This window comes from Lolium rigidum, unplaced genomic scaffold, assembly GCF_022539505.1.
Source record: "Lolium rigidum isolate FL_2022 unplaced genomic scaffold, APGP_CSIRO_Lrig_0.1 contig_19595_1, whole genome shotgun sequence".
NCBI classification, from domain to species: domain Eukaryota; kingdom Viridiplantae; phylum Streptophyta; class Magnoliopsida; order Poales; family Poaceae; genus Lolium; species Lolium rigidum.
Genome location: NW_025899940.1, coordinates 1 through 16,000, shown reverse-complemented (window position 1 = coordinate 16,000; position 16,000 = coordinate 1). Strand labels below are relative to the sequence as shown.

General features: G+C 44.3%; 1 protein-coding gene across 1 annotated transcript; it reads right to left on the bottom strand.

Annotated features, from left to right (window-relative positions):
- Nucleotides 1–4,097: 4,097 nt before the first annotated feature.
- LOC124680529 (ubiquitin receptor RAD23d-like) lies at nt 4,098–10,109 on the bottom strand. The gene is made up of 12 exons (XM_047215575.1): nt 9,939–10,109; nt 9,338–9,499; nt 8,856–8,909; nt 8,204–8,298; nt 8,075–8,131; nt 6,839–7,016; nt 6,427–6,600; nt 5,809–5,886; nt 5,682–5,729; nt 5,482–5,594; nt 5,305–5,389; nt 4,098–4,424 (listed from the first exon to the last, which is right to left on the bottom strand). Exons 1-12 carry the CDS (start codon nt 10,002–10,004, stop codon nt 4,302–4,304), a joined length of 1,233 nt encoding a protein of 410 aa, XP_047071531.1. The 5' UTR covers nt 10,005–10,109; the 3' UTR covers nt 4,098–4,301.
- Nucleotides 10,110–16,000: the final 5,891 nt, after the last annotated feature.

Here is a 16,000-nt window from a genome sequence, read left to right as displayed (position 1 = left end):
TGGAGAGACCACACCTTCTCTCTTCTCTCTCTAAAAAAAGGCAACCACGCCGTCACCCGTATAACATGCGGCTGGTGTTCTCCACTGGCTGCTCCGCCACGCCGTTGGGTGAGGAGGTGCTGGCCGGGGCTGGGAAGGAACCATGGATAGAGGCTCGATGGCGGTGGAGGCTCGGCAGCGGAGGAAGCATCTTGGTGGGGGTGCTTAGATTTCATGGCGTGTCACCGCCCGCTGCCGATCTGCGAGCATGAGGGAGGAACGGCGGCGCGGTAGCCTGGGTAGGGAGGGGACAAGGGATCCAGACACTCCAAAAGCGATGCCTCCAATAAAGGAACAGCGCACAAGCGTCGTTGTCGCCCGATGAAAAGATCTTAGATTTTCACCCTGAAGATAGTCCCCGCTCTCAAAACAATGTCTTCAATAAGGACATTGTCAGGCACAACCAATTAAGGCCAGACCTTGGATTTTCACCCTGAAATGTAAGGCTTCGAACTTCACATGTGTTGTCGCCCCCACTTGCATACCGTTGTTGCGAACCCAGAACACCAAGCAAGTCCCTCAACATCACAGAGAATCAATCATATATTTCTAGTCCTCCAATCCGGCCTTCATGATATTCTTTGTCTCTGATTTCACCATAGACCAGAATGGCAACTGATGGCAACGCGGAACAGAGCTTCGTGTTGCTCCCTCCAGAACCAAACGGTCGGAATAAATGCATGGGTTCGATCGACCGAATACCACCCGATCCAGCAAACTCCTGGCATAAGGTGCACTGTTACATTCGCCGGCGGAGCCTTCCGGAAATCAACACTCCAGCCAAATCCAGTAGGATATGCATCAGGAAGATCTTCGTCTTGGCGCGAGAGGAACCCTGGGACCGCCGCCATTATTCAGGCCGAGCCCCCACGCAACCGGCCATCCCCGTCGTCCGTCTCACCGGAAAACCGACGAAACAAATGACCCGGGGATGCGTGCGGGATCCAGCAGGCCATGCAGAAGCCCTCGACGGCCACGAGATCGCAGCCTGCCAAGCCCATCTGGCCTAGATCAGGCTGTGGCCGCACCACACCTGCAACAACCACTAAGGTCGTCGCCGGCAGCAACCACTGAGGGTCGTCGTTGCCCTAGCCGTCGGCCTCCACCGCACCCCATGATGAGGACACACTCATGGAATATGATGATTGTACATGCTTAAGCTGGAAAGAAATAATAAGTCTAACTGACGATTATTATAAGGTGAATTCCTTCCTGGTTGAAAGTAATGCTTTGTTTGATGAGAACTTTATACTACCTAAGTTTATGCATTCATGTATGAATAGGTTTCATGGAAGAACAAGCAAGGAACGGGAAGGAGAGGAGCAGTTGGATATGAACATATTCTCATGCATACGCGAGGGAGGAGCGGGAGGAAGGCACACAACGAAGAGAGGATTACCATCAACACAACAGGGCAAGCTAGAGCATGCCATCCAGCAAGGGTGGTACTGCCAGCCATACTAGGCGGCACTGCCGGCCCTGCCAGCGGTAGTGTCGCCCATGCCAGCGGCACTACCACCGCCTCCAGCGGCACTACCGCCCGTTCCAGCGAAACTGCCACCCCGGGTCCGAAACAGTTCGACGAAACCCGTTCTGGGTCGGTTGTATCACCTATTTTCGTACCCTGGTCGTCCTGGACGCCTATATAAGCACCAAGGACGCCCCTAAATTAGGTTTAGACAATGTTTAAACAAAACCCTAGTTTTCAGATAGATTGCTTTGCAATTCTCTGAAATTATACACTCTCCAATTTGTTTCGATCTAGAGTTTTATGCTACTGAAATTTGTGTGATCTGTTGTTCCATTGGAAATTAGAAGATTGCAATTTAACCGCTCTGTGGTCGGCGGCTACGTGCGCAAGTGTGTGGAGTTGCGAATATCTTGCAGGGTTGAGAGCTATTGCATTGGCTCCAGGGAACAATCGAGAGAGATCGACAACGTCATACAAGTTATCTTCCACCATATTCATCGACATCACCATAGAGTTCATATTTCTTTCCAGCTTAAGCATGTACAATCATCATATCCCCTGAGTGTGTCCTCGTCACCCCACCACCAGTCGCGCCGCCCCACGCCCCACCAAGCCGCCACAAGACGACGTACCTAGGCGTGAGACATAGGCCCGCGGCATGCCTCCACCGCCGGGCGAGACAACCACCGCCTAGTCGGGGAACGCCGCCCTGACCGCCGCCCACAACCACCCCGTCGATGCTGCCCCAGCTGCATCTGCAAGGAGAGCCGCCTCAATCCCCCCACCCCCAGCACCTTAGGTACCAAGGGTCCACCGCCATCGCAGTCGACGCCGGTGGTATCAGCGGGAGGGAGCTCGAGGGAGGGAGAGGAAGTAGGCGACGGGATATGATCCCCCAGCGGCGCCCTGGGGAGCGCCGCGGGAGGGGAGGGGCGGGTCTCATCTTGGCACAGGCAAACAAATCCTCCATGTGCTCCAGATACCTTTCAAATTTCATAGCCTATAGATCTATTACCAAAATTAAAATTTATAATGTACAAAGGGCTTTTTGGCAAAGTGCACATGCCACACCGGCCTGACAGGGGACCCACATGTCAGTTTGGCCATTAAACTACTATTAGACACGAATTAGTGCTATCTGTTACGTGTTACTTCTAGAGTGGTGGTTTTTTGAAAATCCTAAAATAAAGTGGTGGTTTTTTTGTTACCCTTGCCTAAAATGTAGTGGGTTTTTTTTAATTATCTCATTGGAGGAAGAAAGGGTACAATTAATCTTACAATAAAAAATAGAAAACCAAACATTTACATGAGATCGGGAAAATTGCAAGAACAGAAACTAAAAACAGTTCAGTTGGCGGACTCGAGCCACTGATCAAGGAGGTTGATATCATTGGTAGTCTGCCATGTCGCAGGTGGCAGTGACTGAATGAAAGAACATTCAGCGAGAAGGTGGACAGCGGTCTCAGGCATGATTTTGCAGAGGGGGCAGATAGGGGTGCATCATTGCATGGGCATCCACGCTTCACCAGACTGTCGGACGGCCAACCAAGAGAAAATCTTTCATCGAAGCTTGGCGTCAGATTTCTAGATGAAAGCTTGAAAACTGCATCGGGTAGCACCCTCGGATTGAAATGCGTTAGCAGTTGCAGTTGTTCGCCTGAGATATACTGTCGGTTGTGCAACTCTCGGGGATATCCAATAGTTAAGAACCGCGGATTAGAAGGAGTCCGTATTTTCCCAGGAATGGTCAATCTGAGCGACCATTTAGACTTTGACTGCCACCCGTTTATATGTAACTTTCGTATTCTCTTCTTTGTTTCTCTGCATACGACAGCCGGATCAACTGAAAGCTCTCAACCTTGTCCTGATCGGTGTGACATCTTGTAAGGCACAGGACGTCAAGATGCCAAAATGGACAGTTCAACCTGCAAGTACTACATAATTCATTGGGTTCTTTTTCATTAGGAGCGCAAGCCTAGAGCAAGAGCTTTACTCCAATGTTGTTTCCTTCATGCAACATACGGTCAGAGATAGCGGCTCGTTTAGTGTTGAATGGCCAGGAGTAGAACGCTTTGGAGAAAATAAGTTTACAGGACAAAACACGAGTCCTGGACCTCAACCGCAAAAACTTTGACAGGATAAGCTGATGGCGATCGTATTGGTATCCAACCGTGTGTCCTGTCGGGCACCAAACAAATCGAGATGGCAACTCTCATCACATACAAGTACTACAGTACCGATCGATGAGCACGAGCTGAAGACTTCTGTAACAAAATCATGCTCATCCTCTCGCTCAAATACCCACCTAGATCAAATCCATATACTATGAAATAATGAACAGGGCACGTCCTCAGATTTGTGCACTAGAGGATGTGTATTTCACCAGGAAAAAAAAAATTTGTCCACGATGTAAAAAAAGAAGTGGTTTTATATGTCAAGGGGCCTGCTTTGGAATCAAAAGTGAAGTTCTAAAGATAGACTCCCTTCTAGATACAACCAAATTTTGACAAACTTTTGACAGGTTTCGTGAGACAGAGGGAGTATAACGCATTGCAGGGTTTAAAGAGCAGAAACTTGAGACCATCAATTCACACGGTATAAGGTTTGAATATGATATTAATATATGTACTTCGAAAAGCATCTCCAGGATACAAGAAAGTGAAACAGTCAGCACCATTGCACTAGCGGGCACGTAACGGTTGGTAGTACTCAGCAGCAAAGATATTAATAAGATGGACACTGAACTGTACCGCTTCTGTCTGTCTTCCGTTGGTAATGCCAATCTAACCATCTATTGTTGATCCTCAAACTCATGGCCATGATCCAAGAGATAGTTGGCAGCCAGCTCTTCATCCCTGTTGCACGCAAAGAAGACCTCCAACACAAGCTCACGGTTGAACCCCATCCCCTCGAGCTGTCAGATATGTACAAATGCAATCAAATATTAAAGCTAGTATACACGACATGCATGTAAAGTTGTAATAAAAATTAACTGATGGGTTAAATGTGACGGCCATATATCATGGACAAGAGCAAAAGTTATGTGAAGCGCCTTCCCGATCTAGCAAGCACAGTACTGAGCAGGCATGTAAAGTCTTATGATAAACTGTGATGCAAATGAAGTGATATGTTGGAATAATACGTGTGCAATATATGTGCATTTCGTAGCTATGAAAGAAAAAGGGGCGCACAAAAGGTTACTTTGTTAGCTTGTTGCTGATCCAAAATTAAGTACTTCCTCCAATCAATAATAATTGTCAGGTCTTTAGTTCAATTTAGTCCAAATTTGAAGTAAAGCCCCAAGACTTATTATGGATCAGAGGAAGTAATGTTTTGGACTTCTATCAATTTAAACACACCTTTCTAGAGATTTTTTTTTTTTTTTGAGAAAACCTTTCTAGAGATTTAGAGCTGGTGTCTGGGAGTAAAAAAAAAAAACCTCAGCTGTTTACATACACAACATATCTGCACCTACTGGAACAAAATAAACTGTACCACACAGCTGTAGAGGTCTCCCATTGGATATCTTATTCTGCCCATGTAGCTATTTCGATACTTTATGATCCAAGGGTTTCACTAGAAACACTTATAATAGCAAGAACCTAGGCAAATAATACAAACTAGAACAAGTATGCATTTTCTTCCCGTACACAACACCTAGCTATTTTAACTAACAATGCAACAGCAATATTATACAATCCAATAATAATGGCTACTCAAACTAGCTGCAGAACACAGATATATAAACTTAGAAAGGTCTTACAAAAAACACAAATAATAAAAATGTACTGTACCCGCTGGATGGCATCCCGTTCTTCTGCAGTAACTGTAACCTGCTGTGGCAATTGAGCTGCTAGGGCACCTAATATATTCGCAGACCTGTTTGAACAAAGTGTATAAATATAATTTAAATCGCTTGTATGGCTGCCATAACAATTGCACATTGTTGGGTAATGTTTCTTAATTCTTACGCGCCAGCACCACTCTCAGGAGTTTCGTTAACCAGGCGGAGAAACTCAGCCTGATTTTCCTGAATCAACCGCAGGATCTGTGGGTTTTGTTTTCCCAGCTCTTGGAGCATTGGCTGTGAATAAAAAGGCTCATATACCAACCGATTTATCAAGTATAAAAATAATTAATTAAATTACTAAATAAATAGGCTACTTCGTACCTGCAAGATTTGAGGATTAGACTGAACCAATGTAAGCAGTGCTTGGAACTGCAAGGAAAAGGCACCTCAACGTTAGGACAACATAACATTTCAGTGGCCAACCTGCATTTAAAAGATTGCAATGTACCTGAGGTAGCTGTCGCAGTGCATCAAGGGCACCGGCACCCACACCAGCACCAGGATTGGACCCACCACTTGGAACACCCTATTAATATATTTATATGAAAGCCAGTTTAAGGAATCATCATCAAGTTTTTTTTTCCAGAATAAACATGTACAACAGGAAGGTAGCTGTAAATGCAGCACACATGGAAGTGAAGAATGCTTTATCAAGAAGACTCCAGAACAGACATGTAATATTCGTATTCTCCACGCCAATGTAATATTCGTATTCTCCACGCCAGGAGACTCCAGATCACAGTTGAAGAGCATATCTAATCCAAATTGCATGAGATCTTACGAATTTCTAACTTATTCAAGCAATACCAACCTCCTGCTGTAAAGATCCTAAAAGAATGTTACCAGTGCTTTTATGAATTATAATCATGCTTCTGATGATGTCCTATGGCATTTCACTCAGCATGTAAAACAATTATGTTGTGAACATGACTGAATGTCTAACACACCGTAAACTAGTTTAATTGGGTCCAGAACTCTACTGCCTTTGTAGAGCTTGGCCTATCCTTTTCCATGAGGAAATATCCTGAAAATAAAACACTTAAAAAGGTGTTTAGAGAGCCCATACCTGGGGGAAAAGGTTTAGAGGATTTGCATTAGGCCCTGCAGAGGCGCCACCAGCTGGCTGAACTGGTGGTAGAGGTGCAGCCTGAGCCTGAGATGGAGCTTGCAGGCTTGGTGCCTGTTGACCTGGAGCAGGTCCTCGAGCCACAGGTGGGGCCTCTACAGTCTCAGGTATTCCCTAGCAGTCAAACCAAAATTGAACTTAACCTGTTACTTTCTATGCAAAATCATTGTAACAGTAAGCAATCTGTTCTTTCTTCATCATACAAATATATTACATCTATATGCAAAACCTTGTGTGTTCAGAAATGAATCATGAATACAGTATATCAGATCTTTTTAGGGCTCTCCAGATTTTGTACATAAACAATTAAGCACATGAAAGGCGAGACAAAATTAAGAAGCATGGAACTCACAGAATATAGATAGTCGATAGCCCTCTCAGGATTGTTATATGCAGCACGTAGAGCACGGACAACCATATCACGTTCCCAGGTGCCACCACCCATGTCGAGCATTTGTTGGATTGTCTGTTCTAGACCGCCACCAGAGACAAGGTTTGATGCAGCCTGACTGTATACATCAGCATCACCTCTATACAGCACAAGCAGGATAAAGCAATATTAATTATAGTAGAAACAAATTATACAAATTATACAAAATTAAAAGAGAATCAATTCAGTAACCAGATAACATAACATATAGAAGCAGCAATCGCACAGACATTTACTGTTGGCAAACACATGAGAACACATAAGATCTGTTTGGAACCTCAGCTTTTTTTCAAAACCAAAGTATATCAAATACAACAGTATTTCAGTGCCCAGTCAAGCAATGCTTCAGTTTTTCTCCTTTCTCAGTTTTAGAAAAAAGGGGTCCTGCCACCTCCTCCAAATACTTAAACAAAACAGTTTTGATGACATCATGGTTTTCAAAACTGCAATAGGTATTTTTATAAACTATAGCAGTCAGAGAGAACTTTAAAAAACACCGTGCTGCCAAACACATCCATAGCCTGAAATGCGAGTTTTAGAGATCTAAAATACATTAAGAGAATATAGTACAAAACTGAAACAGAGAGAATTTTGCCTATCAAAATAGTCAATCATGTACGGAGCATGAAATTTTGAAACTTATGCATTTCACAGGTTTCATCACTCTTTCTACACCCTTCTCTACAATACTTTCTATCAGTTCAGTACAACTTCCCGAAATACTAAATAAAAAATTACTTCAATGCCAAAATATGTCAGGAAACTTGTTACACGACTTATCAGCTGCTACTATGACTACTTCGTTCATCCAGCTTTACATTCTTTATACAGAAATTCATTTCTTCTCACACATTCAAGAAAAGTTCAGAGTCAGGGCTCATAAACCATCAATCAATTGATATAATTGGGTGTCTTGTCTAACAGAAACACGAACAAACAAAAAACATGTTGGGTCACCAATGTGCAAAATAAAATAGATAAGAGTTTACAAAAAGAACCCACATATGACAAGAGACCCTATGCATAAAGTTAGCAAGGAATTCGTAGCTAAAATCACAAAGGAAAAGCTCAATGATACGATTAACAAACCAATTACATGCATTAAGAAGAAAGCATAGCATCTAACAGAACGAAATAAAGGCTCTGAAATGGACTCACGATGCAGTTACAGCAGCAGCAGCTGGATCAAGTGAAGGTTGCACACTGGGAGGCGCCCTATGAATGGAAATAAATTATTAAGATAAATAGAAGGCTCCAGTACAAAATCTGGAGGAACAGCTAACTCACGGTTCAGATGCAGCAACAGGTGCTTGTGAAGGTGATGATCTTGCAACAGAGGCAACAGGGACAGATGGAGTAGAAGCAGCAGCAGGGGCAGCGGGCTGAGATTGGTGAAATGGGACAAATTAAGCATTCCCAGTAAGATATTAATAAAAACAAGGGTTGCCCAAAACAGAAGCAGGGGGTGATCTTACACAACAGAACTATATGAGGAAAAAATCTACTACTTTGTTCTTAGAAGTCGAGAAGGTTATGATCAAATATCTCACCTTCTTACTATCTATAGCAACACAGATATCCTTCATGTTCACTAACCTAAACTTGTCCAATTTGAAATGTCTACAAATAACCCTAACAACAAAGAGGGATATGACATGGCAGAACACTGTTGATATAGAAGATAAAAGGCTTGAATGGAGATGCAACACAGACAACAAACTAGGACCAGGGTGGAAATTGCACAAGAAATGACGAGCTATTAATAGAAAGAATGTATGTTACACTTCAAGGCAGAGAATATATTTGGTACCAACTAGTGCAACACGAACCAAGAGAATGCTAAATATCTCATATCGAGCTTTTATTCAACACAGCAAGTCATAAGAACCCAGAACAAAATGTTGCTTCAAGTACAATACTTAAAACTACCAAAAATTACCTGACTAACAGGCGCCTTTGAAGCAGTAGAAGCACCACTAGACGAGGCCTTAGGCTAAAAAAAATTGCATAAGAGATAAGTAAAACAGAATCCAGACTATAAAGGTTAGAGCCAACAGAATCCTCAAAATACACTTGTGGTAAAAACTTTAACTAATGTTGAAAATGCTTCACAAAAGAACATTCGAAGTGCAGAACATCTAAATGTGGATCCACATCAACACATGAACAAAATAACCAAGTCCAATATTTATTGCTTCCCCTGATTAGTGTGCTAGAAAACTAGAAACAGTTTTAAGTACAGTTGTGTTGAATAAACATGTAAGGGCAATTCAGAATGTGTAAGAGAGCACGTCATTGCACTGGTGTCTAAACAAAATAAAGGAAGGGTGGAGTCCTTACTGGTTTGGGCACACAACTCATTTTTATTATCAGATGGCAGGAATACTTTGATTACACAACAGGGTGTCTAATAAGGAGTACCTTGGACAGCATTATAACAAGGAAGCTGTTCTCCGCAACATTGTTGTCTCCCAGAGTGGTGTTGTCCTTGAGGATCTTCCCCTGGTATATGAGCATCTGCTGGTCCGCAGGGTAGACGCTCTGCCCCTGAGCGCTCTCGATGATCCGCTTGACCTCGCCCACCTGCAAAAATCAGAGCCAGCTGTAAGCAGGGTACAACTGCCGTACCGAAGCAAAGCATCAACCACATTGACTACAATTCTAACACCAAGCCTCCCATTGAGCAAAAAAAACGCGCAGATGTCGACCACTGACCAACACCACTTTGAATTCGGAGCACCCGACCGATGCAAAATCATCTACATCGGCGCCCTAGCACGCTGGACCCCTATGTCGGGACCGATCCACACCCGACGCACGAGCACGGCGGAGCTCAACAACCACCGACTAAACCCTAGATTCAGATTCCCAGAGGCGCGGCGCCGGCGCAGGAGCAGCGAGCCACGGAGACGCCCGAATCGCGCGGGGATGGCCCCGAATCGGACCGAATTGCGAGACGATCGCGGCGAATCGCGCGATTGGAGGCGGAAGGGGGGTGGGAGAGGGGGAGTGGGGGTCGTACCGAGGCCTCGGGGGCCGCCTCGATCTCGAAGCTGGTGCCCTTGAGGGTCTTCACGTTGAGCTTCATCTCGCCGTTCTCCTCCGCCGCCGCGCTCCCGCTCTCGGCAGCTGTGATGACTCTCGCGCGAGGGTTTTCGGCTTGACTTGGCGACTGGCGAGGAGAGGGAGGAAGACGAGGCCGCACGCGCACGGGGAAGGAAGACGGTTTATAATACTAGTAGGGGAGAAGAAAAAAAAAAGGAGATAATCTATCCGGGAGCCGTGACGAAAAAGAAGATGTGTGCTCTAGCCCGAGGAGTTGGTGTCTACTGTACTTTTACTTTCTAGCTCCAGTCGCTGACGCGTGGGGCCCGTGCAGGGATGGACCGGCTGCCAGTGGGTGGTGGCTGAGGAGGCGAGCACTGTGGGGTGACGTGCAGGGAACGGATAGATGCGGAGCAGCAAAAGGTGGTTGTCGTTCGTGTTGGGTTGGTTGGACAACAAGAAAGAAAGAATGAAACTGACAAAGTGAACAAGATTGCCCAAAACCTTTTTAATTTATTTAGCCTTTCCGGTCCATCACCCAAAGCATGGACCAAGCTCGGCCTACCAAAGTTTCTAGCAAATTGATCAAGCCTTTGATAAAAGCATGGACCAAGCATCACCCAAAGCAATATCAACGTATGCCATGTCATGTTTCTACTTGACAAAGGGTTTCTGTGATGAGCTTAGTAGCATGACTGGGAGGTTTTGGTGGAGTCATCAGGATAAAAACAACAAGGTCCATTGGATGGGCTGGCAAACTTTAACAAAGCCAAAGTCAATGGGAGGGCTTGGATTCACGCATATCCATAATTTTAACATCGCAATGTTATCAAGACCAGCTTGACGACTCTTGCAGCAGCCTGATAGTTTATGTGCACAGATCCTTCATGCTAAATACTACTATCCTGACGGACATATCCTAGCTACCACACCGGTTGATGGCATTTCTTATGCTTGGAGGAGTATCCTCCATGGTGTTGACCTGATTAAGAATGGGCACATTTGGCGTATTGGAAATAGTGAATCAGTTAAAATTTGGAATGACCACCGGATCCGAAGGCCTGGGACAGAAAGAGATCTACTAGAGAAAGTGGCTAATCTAATCGATCCGGTGACCGGTACATGGGATGAGCAATTGGTCAAAGACACCTTTAGTGACAGTGATGCGGGTATGATCCTAAATATGCCCATTCGTGCTGATGTAGATGACTTTATTTCTTGGTAGTTTGACAGTAAAGAGATGCACTCGGTAAAGCAAGCATATAAACTAGGAGATCCCTTGAAGTAGTTGTTGACTCCTCGTCCTTCGAGTTGCACTGTAGATCCTCCTTCGTGGCCTCCATATCTAAGCAGGGGATTTAAGGGTGGTATGAGTACGAGCGTACTCAACAAGTTCATTATAGGAAAGAGGTGTTTAATGCACTAGCTACAACTGATGGGATTCGTAGCATAGAAAACAAAAAAATTCCTGCCGCAAGAACGAAAACCAAGCCAAGATGCAATCTAGAAGATGGTAGCAACGAGGGGATCACGAGACTAACCCTTTAAGATTTCCAAAGCCTACGAGATTAGATCTCGTTGTTGCAGGAGATGATCACTTGCCGCTTTCAAAAGCGCGTAGAAGATCTTGACGGTGCCACAATCGGGCAGCACCTCCGTACTCGGTCACACGTTCGGTGTTGATGAAGACGTCCTTCTCCCCGTTCGAGCGGGCAGCGGAAGTAGTAGATCCTCCTCGGAATCCCAGCAGCACGACGGCGTGGTGACGGTGGTGGTGGAGATCTCCGGCAGGGCTTCGCCAAAGCGTATGCGGGAGAGGTGGTGGAGGAGGGCGGCTAGGGTTTGGGGAGAGGGGGGCGCCGGCCACTAGAGGGGTGATACGTCCCAAACGTATCTATAATTTCTTATGTTCCATGCTACTTTTATGATGATACTCACATGTTTTATACACATTATATGTCATTATTATGCATTTTCCGGCACTAACCTATTGACGAGATGTCGAAGAGCCGATTCTTTGTTTTACTGCGTTTTTGGTTTCGGAAATCCTAGTAAGGAAATATTCTCGGAATTGGACGAAATCAACGCCCGGGGTCCTATTTTTGCACGAAGCTTCCGGAAGTCCGAGGGAGAGACGAAGTGGGGCCACGAGGTGGCCAGACAACAGGGCGGCGCGGCCCAAGCCCTGGCCGCGCCGGCCTGTTGTGTGGGCCCCTCGTGACGCCTCTTGACCTGCCCTTCTGCCTACTTAAGGTCTTCGTCGCGAAACCCCCAGTACCGAGCATAGTTTTAAAAACCGGACCGGTGACCGAACCGGTAAGGCTATCGGTTCAGGTTTTTACCGGTCGGACCACTGGTTTACCGGTTCATTGTCTGGTTTTTTAAGATATAGAGTAGTATATTTTACTTATAAATACTGCAGTAAATAAATAATCATGTATGCAAATATATTTTAGACTTACAAATTTTTATAATAATTTATAAAATAGTCAACAACTTACCAACTTTGCCATGTCTAATACAGCCAAGCACCTAACACACGCTCGTGTAATTCATTTTTTTGCATTCAGCAATGCTAAAAGGCAGCAAATCTAGCGTACAGAACATGCACGTATGCCATGCGGCGTAAAAAGGCAAAGCCCCTATCGTGTGATCTATGTATAAAACAAACTGCTATCTTCTATAGTCATCAAATAACTATAGCTCAATTGGTCTAGGCGGGTGTAGGCTTTGCTGGAGGTTACAGGATCGAATAATACCACATGCAATTAATTCTTCACGCGAAGTAAAGCTTCTACCGGTCGGACCGGCGATTCAGTTCTCTCGTTTTTCTTCCAAAACCGCCTGTTGAGCCGCGGTTTGTCCGGTTTTCACTGGGTCAGGTGCTCGAGCGGTCTAGTGCGCCAAAAAGATCGATGTGTGAGTAGTTCACTGATACGTTCAAAACGTATCTACTTTTCCGAACACTTTTGCTATTGTTTTGCCTCTAATTTGTGTATTTTGGATGCAACTAACATGGACTAACGTTGTTTTACAGAAGCTGTTACGGTGTCTCGTTTTTGTGCGTAAATCCAACTTTCGGGAAAAACATCGGAATTTATGCGAAGGCCCTATTTTCCCGGAATACTTACGGAGCCGAGAAGGGCAAGTCGGGTGGAGGCCCGAGGGCCCCACACCCTAGGGCGGCGCGGCCCGGGAGAGGGCGCGCGGCCCTAGCGTGTGGCCCCCTCGGCCGGCCTTCGACGCCCTCCTTCGGACTACTTATCGCCTTCGACCTAAAAACGCACGAGAGAGAAGTCGAAGTCGCCGAAACCCTCCGAACGCCGCCACATCGCGAAACTCCGTCTCGGGAGCCGAAGTCTCCAGTTACGGCACTCCGCCGGGACGGGGAATTGGAGGGGATCATCGCCATCATCACCACCGATGCCTCTTCATCAACCAGCCATGTTTCCCCCATCCATGTGTGAGTAATTCCCCCGTTGTAGGCTGAAGGGGATGGTAGGGCTTGGATGAGATTGGTCATGTAATAGTGTAAGATTGTTAGGGCATAGTGCCTAGTGTCACGTAATTGGTACTTTGATGATATTGTTGCAACTTGTTATGCTTAATGCTTGTCACTAGGGCCGAGTGCCATGATCTCAGATCTAAACATGTTATTATTTCATCATGATATTCATTGTTTATGGTCTTACTCGCAAGTTGTATACACATGTCGTCTGTCCGGAACCAATGGCCCCGAAGTGACAGAAATCGGGACAACCGGAGGGGATGGTAGTGATGTGAGGATCACATGTGTTCACGAGTGTTAATGCTTTGCTCCGGTACTCTATTAAAAGGAGTACCTTAATATCCGATAGATTCCCTTGAGGCCCGGCTGCCACAGTGCTGGTAGGACAAAAGATGTTGTGCAAGTTTCTCATTGCGAGCACGTACGACTATAATTGGAACACATGCCTATTGATTGCTTTGTACTTGGACACCGTTTTATTATTATCTCGCAAATGCCCCGCTTGATTGTTACATGAGTTTCTCTCATCCATGCAACGCCCGTTATCCGATCCCAGTGCCTACGATATTTTAATCCTAATGTTTACTATAATCACTACTGCTTGTCTCGTTATTCTGCTGCTTTGTTATTTCACTATCGCTACTTGCTATAAAGCTGTCACTATCGATAAACTCTTGCGAGCAAGTCTGTTTCCAGGTGCAGCTGAATTGACAACTCCGCTGTTAAGGCTTTCAAGTATTCTTTGTCTCCCCTTGTGTCGAATCAATAAATTGGGTTTTACTACCCGTGAAGACTGATGCGATCCCCTATACTTGTGGGTTATCAAGACTGTTTTACGGCGCCGTTGCCGTGGAGCATAGCTTTATTTGGAAGTTCACTTGGATTTATATTGTTCGCTGCAAATTCTCCATCATGGGTAAAACTCGCGATCCTAAAGTCGCCATATTACCATCCACTACAAGAAAAGGTACAACTACGAGTACCTCTGCTTGCTCTTGATTCACCATCTGTGATTGATAAACTTGTTTCACCACCACATGCTTCACTTGCTGGTACTTCTGCTGAATCTGAAAACTCTCATAATATTGATAATGTTTCTACTGTGCTTGATGATAGTGGTTCATTGGGATCCTTTCTAGATGCTACAATTGCTAGGTCTAGACAAATTGAAAATGCTGAAACTCCTAATGCTACTACACCTGTTAATTCACATGAACTTGATTATTCTAGTGATGATCCTGATGAAGATTATATGGAGCTTAATGATGATTTTATTAATAGATGCAATGCTACTAGCTGATGCAAGTAAAATTAAAAAGTTTCTCACACAATATCTTGTTAGACATAAGTTATCTCCCGATCCTAAATTTGCCACATCTCCTATATGCATTAAGGATAAAGATTATGATTTTTCTCTTGATCTATCTCATATAGCTATTGTAGAGAAAGCACCCTTTTGTGGTACTGAAAAGAAAGTGCTTGTAGAACACATGATTGAACTTTCTTCTATGAGTAGCTTATTTTCTGATGATATCAAGATGCGTACTTATTTTGTCGCTAAAATTTTTCCTTTCTCATTAAAGGATGATGCTAAAACTTGGTATAATAATTTACCTCCTGGTTCTATTAAAAGTCCAACTGATTTGCGTGATGTTTTCTTTCGAAAATACTTTCCTGCTAGTGCTCAACATGTTGCTTTACAGAGAATTTATAGATTTGACCAGGGAGATGAAGAGAAATTGCATGAGGCTTGGGCAAGATTTTGTTCTCTTATCAGAGCTCGACCTGGACATGATTTATAAAAGAATGATTTACTTGATATATTTTATAGTGGACTAACCATTGAGTCTAGGGCATATTTGGATAGTTGTCGTTGGTTGTGTTTTCGGGGAAAGAACTACGAGACGAAGTTGAAGAATTATTGGCTAAAATAGGCCGGAATCATGATGATTGGACTACGCCTGAACCAATTCCAACGCCAATATTGAAGAAGAGGGGTTTAATTAAATTGAATGATGAAGATATGAGGGAAGCCAAGAAGTCTCTCAAGGAGAAAGGTATTAAATCTGAAGATGTGAAGAATCTACCTCCCATAGAAGATATATGTGAGATAATTCCCCCTTCATCCATGATTGAGGTAAACTCCCTTCAGCGCTTTACTAGGGAAGATATTCCGTATTCAAAACCTCCTGCGCAATGCTTAGATGAGTTTGATAATTATATTGTTAAGCAAGAAAACTTTAATATGAGAGTAGAGAATCATCTAATGGAAAATTCTCAAGCTATTAGCAATTTGCATGATATTGTGGAGAGAACCTCCAATGATGTTAAGATGCTTGTTAAACATTTTCAAATGGTTCAAACTCAAATTGATCAGCTTACTAAAGTGCAAAATGACTTATTACAAAATAATTCTAAAGAGAAACATGCTTATGAAGTAACAACTAGAGGTGGTGTCTCTACCCAGGATCCTCTATATCCCGAAGGGCATCCCAAGAGAATTGAACAAGATTCTCAACGCATTGAACCTA